The sequence below is a fragment of the Coregonus lavaretus genome (genome assembly GCF_964263955.1).
Source record: "Coregonus lavaretus genome assembly, chromosome: 10".
Taxonomy (NCBI): domain Eukaryota; kingdom Metazoa; phylum Chordata; class Actinopteri; order Salmoniformes; family Salmonidae; genus Coregonus; species Coregonus lavaretus.
The window spans coordinates 29,811,053-29,823,904 of record NC_139997.1 but is presented as its reverse complement, the minus strand read 5'-3'; the positions used below and the strand labels follow the sequence as shown (position 1 = coordinate 29,823,904).

At 43.8% G+C, this 12,852-nt stretch overlaps 1 protein-coding gene across 1 annotated transcript in view; it reads right to left on the bottom strand.

The window, feature by feature from the left end:
* The window catches only part of LOC311136407 (polypeptide N-acetylgalactosaminyltransferase 10-like), a 113,176-nt gene that overhangs the window by 60,545 nt on the left and 39,779 nt on the right, over positions 1-12,852 (bottom strand). Inside the window, exons 2-3 of the mRNA XM_084170525.1 lie at positions 5,306-5,411; positions 4,749-4,887 (exon numbers count right to left, since the gene is read on the bottom strand). Coding sequence (XP_084026651.1) covers positions 4,749-4,887; positions 5,306-5,411 — 245 coding nt within the window. The remainder of the gene's footprint in view (positions 1-4,748; positions 4,888-5,305; positions 5,412-12,852) is intronic.

Below are 12,852 nucleotides of genomic sequence, written 5' to 3'. Positions count from 1 at the left end.
TTATTTCTAAAATTAGCAGCCGAAATTGTCGCAACCCCTATTACTAGCCTGTTCAACCTCTCTTTCGTATCGTCTGAGATCCCCAGAGATTGGAAAGCTGCCGCGGTCATCCTCCTCTTCAAAGGGGGTGATGCTCTAGATCCAAACTGTTACAGACATATATCTATCCTGCCCTGCCTTTCGAAAGTATTTGAAAGCCAAGTTAACAAACAGATCACCGACCATTTCGAATCCCACCGTACCTTCTCCGCTATGCAATCTGGTTTCCAAGCTGGTCATGGGTGCACCTCAGCCACGCTCAAGGTCCTAAACTATATAATAACGCGATCAATAAAAGACAGTACTGTGTAGCCGTCTTCATCGACCTGGCCAAGGCTTTTGACTCTGTCAATCACCGCATTCTTAATGACAGACTAAATAGACTTGGTTTCTCAAATGACTGCCTCGCCTGGTTCACCTACTACTTCTCAGATAGAGTTCAATGATTCAAATCGGAGGGCCTGTTGTCTGGACCTCTGGCAGTCTATGGGGGTGCCACAGGGTTCAATTCTCGGGCCGACTCTATTCTCTGTGTATATCAATGATGTCGCTCTTGCTGCTGGTGACTCTCAGATCCACCTCTACGCAGACGACACCATTTTGTATACATCTGGCCCTTCATTGGACACTGTTAACAAACCTCCAAACGAGCTTCAATGCCATACAACACTCCTTCCGTGGCCTCCAACTGCTACTAAGCGCTAGTAAAACCAAATTCATGCATCTTCAATCGAACGCTGCTTGCACCCGCCCGACTAGAATCACTACTCTCGGCGGGTCTGATTTAGAATATGTGGACAACTACAAATACCTAGGTGTCTGGTTAGACCGTAAACTCTCCTTCTAGACTCACATTATATAGATTTTCCAGACACACTGTATATAGATTTTCTATTGTGTTATTGACTGTACGTTTTGTTTATTGTTTTTAATCACACTGCTTTGCTTTATCTTGGCCAGGTCGCAGTTGTAAATGAGAACTTGTTCTCAACTAGCTTCCCTGGTTAAATAAAGGTTAAATAAAAAAAATTAAAAATGTGCCTACATTTAAAGTGAAGTCCGGAACTTTTGTATAATTTCAAGAAGTACTTTTTTAAGTGGTGCTTATGAGCCAAAACCGGTCCCCGTTTTTGTGTACTATGTCATCCAATTTGTATGATATGTTACGAATCCAACTCAAACAATGTTAGGAATTTGTTGTGCTTAAGATCCCCAGACTGCATCTTTAACTGCTCACATCGACGTCAGCTGATTCAGGTGTATACAGAAAGGGGCCAAAAGATGTGGTGGTGGTTCATATTTTATAACATGTTGTAATGATACACAGCAACAAGATAAGTGGAAGGAAATTGTGACTCATTTCAGGAAACTAGGCAAATGTCGCGCCTCACTTCTTCACAGGAGAGGGATTTGAACGTGAACATTTTTATCAAAATGTGTTTTTGCCTTCTGGAACATGTGAACTTTCATGTGTCTTAATAACAAACTTGTATGCCATCTGTAAATACGAATAAATTGTTAAATTACGAGCCTAGTTGGTTTAGCCACGGAAAAAGACCGGAACCTTCCCTCTAGCCATGATTGGCTGAGATAATGGTTGGGCTGGTCATGCCGAGAGAGGAGTTCCGATTGGTCTGCCATGTAAGCAAGCTTCTGTCTATAACAAAGGGCTGCTCAGTATGTGTTGGTAATCCTTTAACACAGTTTTTTTTAAAGATATCACAAATAACTACAAAAGTGTTGCTCTCCACTTTCTGGAGAGTTTTGAAATCAGTAGAAGCAGAGTATGATAGCTAAGAAGATGGAGAAAATTCTGGGAGGTGATTGCAAATATGCGGAGGGAGTCGAAAAGAGAACATACAGAAGACTGTTGTATAAAACACCTGTCTACGGATGACATCTTCAAACTAAGGGCAACCATGGCATCCGTGACAGAGGGAGAAGCGTTCATCCATGTATACAGGTAAGAGTCTAGCTAGCAACATTTTCAGATATTATACGTTTCTAATTCTGTCAGAAAGTCATTTTCATTGCAGGTTGGGTTTATTGGTGTTAAAATACACCAGTTATGCTATTTTGGACCACCAGGCTTCTGATGTCATGCATGTGAATCCTTAAAAAGATGGGTGGGGCTTAAGCGGGAGTGAACAAGCTGAATGGGTGTAGACAAAGAGCAGCTCTCCAGTACATGTACAAAAACATTCAAGGCCCATTATATCAGAAGTGGGGTTACAAGTTGATCAATTTTCAAAGCGGAATTACTTTCCCATTGTTCTTCAACTGTAGTGTATGATATACAATTTTCTAGCTCCAAGTCACTAGTTTTATCCCATGTAAAAAAACACAATTTCAAATTTTGCCACAAGACCGAATCGAGCCGGTCGGTCACAATTGATTCCCCACTGAAAGCATAGCTGGGGAATAGAAGGTCAGAGTATTGGTTAGGGTTTTGTAACTGTCCTCATAGACATAGAACACTCGTAGAACACACTCAGATATACAGTATCTCACGAAAGTGAGTACACCCCTCACATTTTTGTAAATATTTGAGTATATCTTTTCATGTGACAACACTGAAGAAATGACACTTTGCTACAATGTTAATTAGTGAGTGTACAGCTTGTATAACAGTGTAAATTTGCTGTCCCCTCAAAATAACTCAACACACAGCCATTAATGTCTAAACCGCTGGCAACAAAAGTGAGTACACCCCTAAGTGAAAATGTCCAAATTGGGCCCAAAGTGTCAATATTTTGTGGCCACCATCATTTTCCAGCACTGCCTTAACCCTCTTGGGCATGGAGTTCACCAGAGCTTCACAGGTTGCCACTGGAGTCCTCTTCCACTCCTCCATGACGACATCACGGAGCTGGTGGATGTTAGAGACGTTGCACTCCTCCACCTTCCGTTTGAGGATGCCCCACAGATGCTCAATAGGGTTTAGGTCTGGACACATGCTTGGCCAGTCCATCACCTTTACCCTCAGCTTCTTTAGCAAGGCAGTGGTCGTCTTGGAGGTGTGTTTGGGGTCGTTATCATGTTGGAATACTGCCTTGCGGCCCAGTCTCCGAAGGGAGGGGATCATGCTCTGCTTCAGTATGTCACAGTACATGTTGGCATTCATGGCTCCCTCAATGAACTGTAGCTCCCCAGTGCCGGCAGCACTCATGCAGCCCCAGACCATGACACTCCCACCACCATGCTTGACTGTAGGCAAGACACACTTGTCTTTGTACTCCTCACCTGGTTGCCGCCACACACGCTTGACACCATCTGAACCAAATAAGTGTATCTTGGTCTCATCAGACCACAGGACATGGTTCCAGTAATCCATGTCCTTAGTCTGCTTGTCTTCAGCAAACTGTTTGCGGGCTTTCTTGTGCATCATCTTTAGAAGAGGCTTCCTTCTGGGACGACTGCCATGCAGACCAATTTGATGCCGTGTGCGGTGTATGGTCTGAGCACTGACAGGCTGACCCCCACCCCTTCAACCTCTGCAGCAATGCTGGTAGCACTCATACGTCTATTTCCCAAAGACAACCTCTGGATATGACGCTGAGCACGTGCACTCAACTTCTTTGGTCGACCATGGCGAGGCCTGTTCTGAGTGGAACCTGTCCTGTTAAACCGCTGTATGGTCTTGGCCACCGTGCTGCAGCTCAGTTTCAGGGTCTTGGCAATCTTCTTATAGCCCAGGCCATCTATTTAGAGCAACAATTCTTTTTTTCAGATCCTCAGAGAGTTCTTTGCCATGAGGTGCCATGTTGAACTTCCAGTGACCAGTATGAGGGAGTGTGAGAGCGATGACACCAAATTTAACACACCTGCTCCCCATTCACACCTGAGACCTTGTAACACTAACGAGTCACATGACACCGGGGAGGGAAAATGGCTAATTGGGCCCAATTTGGACATTTTCACTTAGGGGTGTACTCACTTTTGTTGCCAGCGGTTTAGACAGTAATGGCTGTGTGTTGAGTTATTTTGAGGGGACAGCAAATTTACACTGTTATACAAGCTGTACACTCACTACTTTACATTGTAGCAAAGTGTCATTTCTTCAGTGTTGTCACATAAAAAGTTATACTCAAATATTTACAAAAATGTGAGGGGTGTACTCACTTTTGTGAGATACTGTAGATGCAAAATAATTTGAAGGGTCTAAACTGAAAAGATTGTCACTGTGAACAACGCAAAGAGGAATGGAAGGTTGGACTCCTGCTGCGTTGTGAAGGTAAAGGCAACTCAAGGTCCCAATTGACAGCTCCTTTCTTTGTAAAGGACATGAAGAGAAAAATGACAGAGTTTGGAGAGGAGAGAGAGTAAGTAGGGAAGAGGTGCATAGTCAGACAAGTATGTCCTCTGGGAAAAAACTGTGCTCATGTGTCAGAGATAGACCAGTTTTCCCACTATTTAGTATAAGCAGAGGATCCATGGCACCGACACAACAGTGATTTGAAAGAAAGCTAAATGCATGATTAAAGCTAAAGCATTGTCCCATTGGCTTATAAGGAAAGTAGCTACATCTTCAAATAGGAATGAAATACAAATGACAATGCTATTAGGAGAAAAACACCTTCCACCTAATGCTCACAGGTATTTTACTTATGCATCATCAGGAGCATGTGAAACAAATATACTTATCCTTTGGGAGGAATGTGTTTGTTGACAAGTGGTGTAATTTAAAAGAGAGACAGACACACACTCACTTTGGGTGCCGGATGTCTGCGACAGAGCGATTGAGGGAGATCCTATCGCTGACGTAGATGTTGAACCCATTCTCCCTGTAGGCCTGGTCCACCCGGTCAGCGTCGGTCAGCGGAAAGGGCTTCCCTTGCTCGCCGTTACCTACACACACACACACACACACACACACACACACACACACAGAGAGAGAACAGAACAGACATGAGTGTAACAATGCTGTCTGAGGAAGACTTGGGACAAAATGCCTTGCGCCATCCATCTGCTTTTCTCTCTGACAGACCGTGAAAGTATCTGGACTTAACGTCAGGTAAAATATCGTCAGTCTGAAGTACAGTACCTGCTGAATGAACCATAAGGAACTTGGATATGTCTTGCAGTCTGTCGAGCACATCAGTTTTAATGGCTTTGTGCTACAATCACACTTCGAAAAACTCATGTTCCTACACGCATAGAAATGTATTGTGAGGAATCATTTGTTATCGTAGTATACTAGTCTTGGGCTTCAAACCTCAAACTAAAAGGGAATATGGGGGAGGGACTTCCTGAAGTTCTATCCTACCAGAGCGAGCAGCGTCTCTCCTGATTGCCTCGTAGTCGTGCCAGTCTTTCCTCCGCACGCCGTCCCGCCCCAGCTGGGCATTATTCCGGGGCCTGATGTTCAATCCCTGCCAAAACACACAGCAACAGAGGGTCACACATCAGGACATACACCCACACAGAAGGTATCACACACATACAGAGGGTAAAATGCACACACACATACCGACACACACACGGGAACAGAGGGTCGCACATCAGGACATCTAACCAACCAGCAACCCTTCTGCCAGAGCCTGTAAGGTTTGATGCTCAAGTAGCTAAAATATCATCACATTCTGAGAGCATACCAGAAATATAACCATATGGGGAAAAACAGTTGTCCATTACCCAACTGCAGAAAACCTTGCAAAAACACAACCATTAGCCTACTGATTGTCAATATTAAGGCTGAGAATTGACGTTCCAAACATATTGTTCACTACAGTGCATTTGGAAAGTATTCAGACCCCTTCACTTTTTCCACATTGTTACGTTACAACCTTATTCTAAAATGGATTAAATACATTTTCCCCTCATCAATCTACACACAATACCCAATAATGACAAAGCCAAAAATGGTTTTTATAAAAAAAATTCATATGTATTACAAATACAAAACTGAAATACCTTATTTACATAAGTATTCAGACCCTTTGCCCTGAGACTCGAAACTGACCTCAGGTGCATCCTGTTTCCATTGATCATCCTTGAGATGTTTCTACAACTTGATTGTGGAGTCCACCTGTGGTAAATTCAATTGATTGGACATGATTTGAAAAGGCACACACCTGTCTATATAAGGTCCCACAGTTGACAGTGCATGTCAGATCAAAAACCAAGCCATGAGGTCGAAGGAATTGTCCGTAGAGCTCCGAGACAGGATTGTATAGAGGCACAGATCTGGGGAAGGGTACCAAAAAATGTCTGCAGCATTGAAGGTCCAAGAACACAGTGGCCTCCATCATTCTTCAATGGAATAAGTTTGGAACAACCAAGACTCTAACTAGAGCTGGCATCCCGGCCAAACTAAGCAATCGGGGAGAAGGGCCTTGGTCAGGGAGGTGACCAAGAACCCGATGGTCACTCTGACAGAGCTCTAGAGTTCCTCTGTGGAGATGGGAGAACCTTCCAGAAGGACAACCATCTCTGCAGCACTCCACCGATCAGGCCTTTATGGTAGAGTGGCCAGACGGAAGCCACTCCTCAGTAAAAAAAGGCACATGACAGCCCGCTTGGAGTTTGCCAAAAGGCACCTAAGACTCTCAGACCATGAGAAACAAGATTATCTGGTTGATGAAACCAAGATTGAACTCTTTGGCCTGAATGCCAAGTGTCACGTCTGGAGGAGACCAGGCACCGCTCATCACCTGGCCAATACCATCCCTACGGTGAAGCATAGTGGTGGCAGCATCATGCTGTGGGGACTGGGAGACTAGTCAGGATTGAGGGAAAGATGAACGGAGCAAAGTAAAGAGAGATCCTTGATGAAAACCTGCTCCAGAGCGCTCAGAACCTCAGACTGGGGCGAAGGTTCACCTTCCACAGGACAATGACCCTAAGCACACAGCCAAGACAACGAAGGAGTGGCTTCGGGACAAGTCTCTGAATGTGGAAAAAGTGAAGGGGTCTGAATACTTTCCGAATGCACTGTATATGTCTGCTGCAGGGGAACAAGAGAGAGCCATGAAAAAAATAGTGTTGATCAGTCATGGAAATAAGTGCTGAAAACGTGTTGGCTCACCATTTAAAAAGAAGATGGAGAACAAGCTTTAGGACAAAAAAACTGCGTTTTAGAGCAGTTTTCACTAACATTAAGCACCTAGCAACTCGATACTTGGGAGTCAATATAATATCGTCAAAATACTCTACTATATCCACCCCCCCCCCCCCCATCACTAGTCATTATGGGCTTTTTTTAAAAGCCTCAAGCACAGATGCCCATGCTTGATTGATTTGAATAAACCCCATTCTCCTTACACTCGATTTGAGCAAAAATGGCATCAGTTATAATTAAAAGCAACGTAAACTCCTTCAAGGGCTCCTAATTTGCTGCTACGCTGGTCACCGTTTCTCAGAGGCTGTTCTTATGACAGCAGAAATGGAAAAGAGGAAGGAAGGAACACAAGTATTAAGAAACTAATTTGTCTTAAACACATTATCCTAGCTGTGTATTGGGCCTGTTCTGATGACAGGCTGGGACGGGGTAAGAGTGAGGTCTTGATCACGCACGCGCACAAACGGCTCAGACACTCAATAGCTGCACACACTGGTCTTTCAATGCGATAAGAGGTGCTTCACATGAGGCCGCACAATATCAGTCTCGGGGGGGGGGGGGGGGGGGGCACACATTGGGTGTCAGATAGGATGTCCATCGGCTATGAGGTGAGAGAGCAGTGAGAGGTTTGAGTGCTACAAAGTTTAAACAATGGAAATTCCATTTCACACGTGACACCTCTGAGAATATCAATCCAAAGGCTTGCGCACACACTTTTCTACTCCTTTGAAAAATGATCAGGGAAAAAAACGATTTAATACATTTTAGAATAAGGCTGTGACCTAACAAAATGTGGAAAAAGTAAAGGGTTCTGAATACTTTCCGAAGGCACTGTATACATTTGTATTTTTAATACATTGTAAGGCTGCATGATGCGACTAATGATGATTTGAAAAAAGTCGCTTGAAAAGGCATGAGCTCTGCTTTGTTTTTTTTGCACCGGCTGTACACACTTTATCAGTCTCTCATTCACAATTTGACAAGCAGTTGATAATGCCTCAAATTTCCAAGCAGCATCCCCTTTGTCTGGCTGTAATGCACCCTAAGAACATCCATGCCTTTTGCAGCCAGTGACCATTGTGCTAAATATAATAATTATAATTCCATTCTCCCTGAGTGCTGCGTGCTCTGAAGCACCTTCTCACTCACATGGCTCTCCATCACGTGATTGGGTCTTTCTCACAAGCTACAAGTGAAGACTGACACATCGGGGACGCAACTGCGCGCGTCCTTATCCAATTCCAAGGTGCATATTAGCTTAAACTATTAGACCACTTCTTCACATTATAATAAAAGCATTACATGCATAATCGCAATGCGCACACAGCAGTAGGCTATAAGCATGAATGTTCCATTAGCGGGAAAACACCATAATCATAAGTAACCGCAAATGCGATTATGCATGTAATGATTTTATTATAAAGGTGCATTTTTATGGTGAAAATTATCTTCCCCAAACTTGAAACTCACACGCTGCTTATGTATGCCAGTTAGTCTCTATACCCCTTGTAAAGCAGATAATGCGCTTAATTTTAAGAAGTTATTTGGTCAATTTAGATGTGATACAAACCTTATCAAAACATATAGGCCTATGGGCTAGGCTACATGAGGTGTGCGACTATGATTCAAAAAAGTCGCAAAAAAAGGCTGTTTCTTGCCTTATGCTGGGTATCATTCACAAGTGATAGGCTAATAGTCACCCATCAGACTATTCTTGATTTAATCTAGTCTTTATATTTACTAAATAATATGTGAGATTTTGTATTTTATTTTGAATTGACCATTATCATGTCTCAAAATGGGCAGGGGAAAAAATACGTCATCTATGCACTTAAATAGCGAATGGAGGACGCTTTTCCCATGGTTAATTTTCATGCCAGCCAGCTAGACTATAATCCTGTTGTAAAGAGAAGCAATGTGCTTAATATTAGGAAAGTTGAGAAATAAATACAGTAGGCCTAGCCTATAGAAAGCTGATGGGATCCTCTTTTTAATAGAGGCCATCTTCTCACGCAATTGCATAACCTATAGAAATGTTGCGCAACATCAGCTCATGGGCTCTCATGAAGTGTTTGATTAGATTTGACTACATTTGCATTGATGTCAGAGTGATTAGACGGACAATAGATTTCTGAGTACGAGGCAGTTCGCAAGTTTGGTAGGCTACTTATGACCATCAGCAGCATCAGAGCTTGGAAAAGCCTAATTACCGTGACTAAACGGTCACGTGGAATTTGACTGCCTTCATGACTCGTGACCGTCGGTGTGGCGGTAATACGGTCACCGCAACAGCCCTAGGTGTTCCTAATGTTTTGTACACTCAGCCTAATGTTACAGGGTTAGGTCTACATTATATCTTGCTCTGAATGTCTCACTGTGCATCTGCCGATCCTGCTGCCGCTGTATGTTGAGATTTACTTTATCCTTACAGACACACAAAGCAAGTAGAGAAATTCATCTCTGACAGACAGGTAACCTTATTATTCACCAGCTTAGACTCGCTGCCACACTTCCTGTACTGAGCCAGGAGCCGAGATCAAGCCTCAGTTCAAGAGAGCCGCTCTCAAAATGTCACGGCGAGAGCCTTTCCCCTCTGCACTGACGAGGACCGACGAGTCCATCTGTGCAGATCCTGCTAAGAGGAAGCGAGATTGTGCCGCCCCATTTCCTTTTGATTAAAATTTCAACACACGGAGCTATGATATTCCACTGGGGCTTTGCTGCTCTAACAAGACCTTGGGAAACAAGACAAGGAGCTTCGGAAAACTTTTCACTGTGTGTGTGTGTGTGTGTGTTTCTAGTGACAGAAGAGAAATGAGAAGAGAGAGCGAGTGGGGGGGATAGACAGATGAACAGGGCGAGAAAGAGAGAGGGGATAGGGAATAACAGAGCTGAAAGGAGCGATAAGATCGAAGGAGATAGAAGGAGAGCGAGAGAGAGAATGGTTGGCCCTTGTATTAGTGATGGGGGGAGGGACATCGATACAGTTGCATATCGCAATATTTTTGGATGACATTATTATATCAATACTTTGACTCAAAGTATCAACTTGTAAAAAATTCAAAATTAATTGGCTGTAGCTGCACCAAAACTCCAGTATTTTTCATCCTATAGCTTATCACAGTCTTTTAAAAAATAGTGAGCTAACATGTTATCGGCACTTTTATTTCCATTACTTAGTCCCGTGTGGCTCAGTTGGTAGAGCATGGCGCTTGCAATGCCAGGGTTGTGGGTTCGATTCCCACGGGACCAGTATGAAAAATTTATGCACTCACTAACTAAGTCGCTCTGGATAAGAGCGTCTGCTAAATGACTAAAAATGTAAAAGAATGTTATCAAAACTCTTTTTCTCATGCTCTCTCATCTCTCTGAAGCAGACATACAGTGAGGGAAAAAAGTATTTGATCCCCTGCTGATGTTGTACGTTTGCCCACTGACAAAGAAATGATCAGTCTATAATTTTAATGGTAGGTTTATTTGAACAGTGAGAGACAGAATAACAACAAAGAAATCCAGAAAAACGCATGTAAAAAGTATTTGACCCCCTCTCAATCAGAAAGATTTCTGGCTCCCAGGTGTCTTTTATACAGGTAACGAGCTGAGATTAGGAGCACACTCTTCAAGGGAGTGCTCCTAATCTCAGCTTGTTACCTGTATAAAAGACACCTGTCCACAGAAGCAATCAATCAATCAGATTCCAAACTCTCCAAATGGCCAAGACCAAAGAGCTCTCCAAGGATGTCAGCGACAAGATTGTACACCTACACAAGGCTGGAATGGGCTACAAGACCATCGGCAAGCAGCTTGGTGAGAAGGTGATAACAGTTGGTGCGATTATTCGCAAATGGAAGAAACACAAAATAACTGTCAATCTCCCTCGGCCTGGGGCTCCATGCAAGATCTCACCTCGTGGAGTTGCAATGATCATGAGAACGGTGAGGAATCAGCCCAGAACTACACGGGAGGATCTTGTCAATGATCTCAAGGCAGCTGGGACCATAGTCACCAAGAAAACAATTGGTAACACACTACGCCGTGAAGGACTGAAATCCTGCAGCGCCTGCAAGGTCCCCCTGCTCAAGAAAGTACATACAGTGGGGAGAACAAGTATTTGATACACTGCCGACTTTGCAGGTTTTCCTACTTACAAAGCATGTAGAGGTCTGTAATTTTTATCATAGGTACACTTCATCTGTGAGAGACAAAAATCCAGAAAATCACATTGTATGATTTAAGTAATTATTTGGCATTTTATTTATCAGAAAAGCAGAACTTAATATTTGGTACAGAAACCTTTGTTTGCAATTACAGAGATCATACGTTTCCTGTAGGTCTTGACCAGGTTTGCACACACTGCAGCAGGGATTTTGGCCCACTCCTCCATACAGACCTTCTCCAGATCCTTCAGGTTTCGGGGCTGTCGCTGGGCAATACGGACTTTCAGCTCCCTCCAAAGATTTTCTATTGGGTTCAGGTCTGGAGTCTGGCTTGGCCACTCCAGGACCTTGAGATGCTTCTTACGGAGCCACTCCTTAGTTGCCCTGGCTGTGTGTTTCGGGTCGTTGTCATGCTGGAAGACCCAGCCACGACCCATCTTCAATGCTCTTACTGAGGGAAGGAGGTTGTTGGCCAAGATCTCGCGATACATGGCTCCCCTCAATACGGTCCAGTCGTCCTGTCCCCTTTGCAGAAAAGCATCCCCAAAGAATGATGTTTCCACCTCCATGCTTCACGGTTGGGATGGTGTTCTTGGGGTTGTACTCATCCTTCTTCTTCCTCCAAACACGGCGAGTGGAGTTTAGACTAAAAAGCTCTATTTTTGTCTCATCAGACCACATGACCTTCTCCCATTCCTCCTCTGGATCATCCAGATGGTCATTGGCAAACTTCAGACGGGCCTGGACATGCGCTGGCTTGAGCAGGGGGACCTTGCGTGCGCTGCAGGATTTTAATCCATGACGGCGTAGTGTGTTACTAATGGTTTTCTTTGAGACTGTGGTCCCAGCTCTCTTCAGGTCATTGACCAGGTCCTGCCGTGTAGTTCTGGGCTGATCACTCACCTTCCTTATGATCATTGATGCCCCACAAGGTGAGATCTTGCATGGAGCCCCAGACCGAGGATGATTGACCGTCATCTTGAACTTCTTCCATTTTCTAATAATTGAGCCAACAGTTATTGCCTTCTCACCAAGCTGCTTGCCTATTGTCCTGTAGCCCATCCCAGCCTTGTGCAGGTCTACAATTTTATCCCTGATGTCCTTACACAGCTCTCTGGTCTTGGCCATTGTGGAGAGGTTGGAGTCTGTTTGATTGAGTGTGTGGACAGGTGTCTTTTATGCAGGTAACGAGTTCAAACAGGTGCAGTTAATACAGGTAATGAGTGGAGAACAGGAGGGCTTCTTAAAGAAAAACTAACAGGTCTGTGAGAGCCGGAATTCTTACTGGTTGGTAGGTGATCAAATACTTATGTCATGCAATAAAATGCAAATTAATTACTTAAAAATCATACAATGTGATTTTCTGGATTTTTGTTTTAGATTCCGTCTCTCACAGTTGAAGTGTACCTATGATAAAAATTACAGACCTCTACATGCTTTGTAAGTAGGAAAACCTGCAAAATCGGCAGTGTATCAAATACTTGTTCTCCCCACTGTATACAGGCCCGTCTGAAGTTTGCCAATGAACATCTGAAGTGTTGTGGTCAGATGAGACCAAAATGGAGCTCTTTGGCATCAACTCAACTCGCCGTGTTT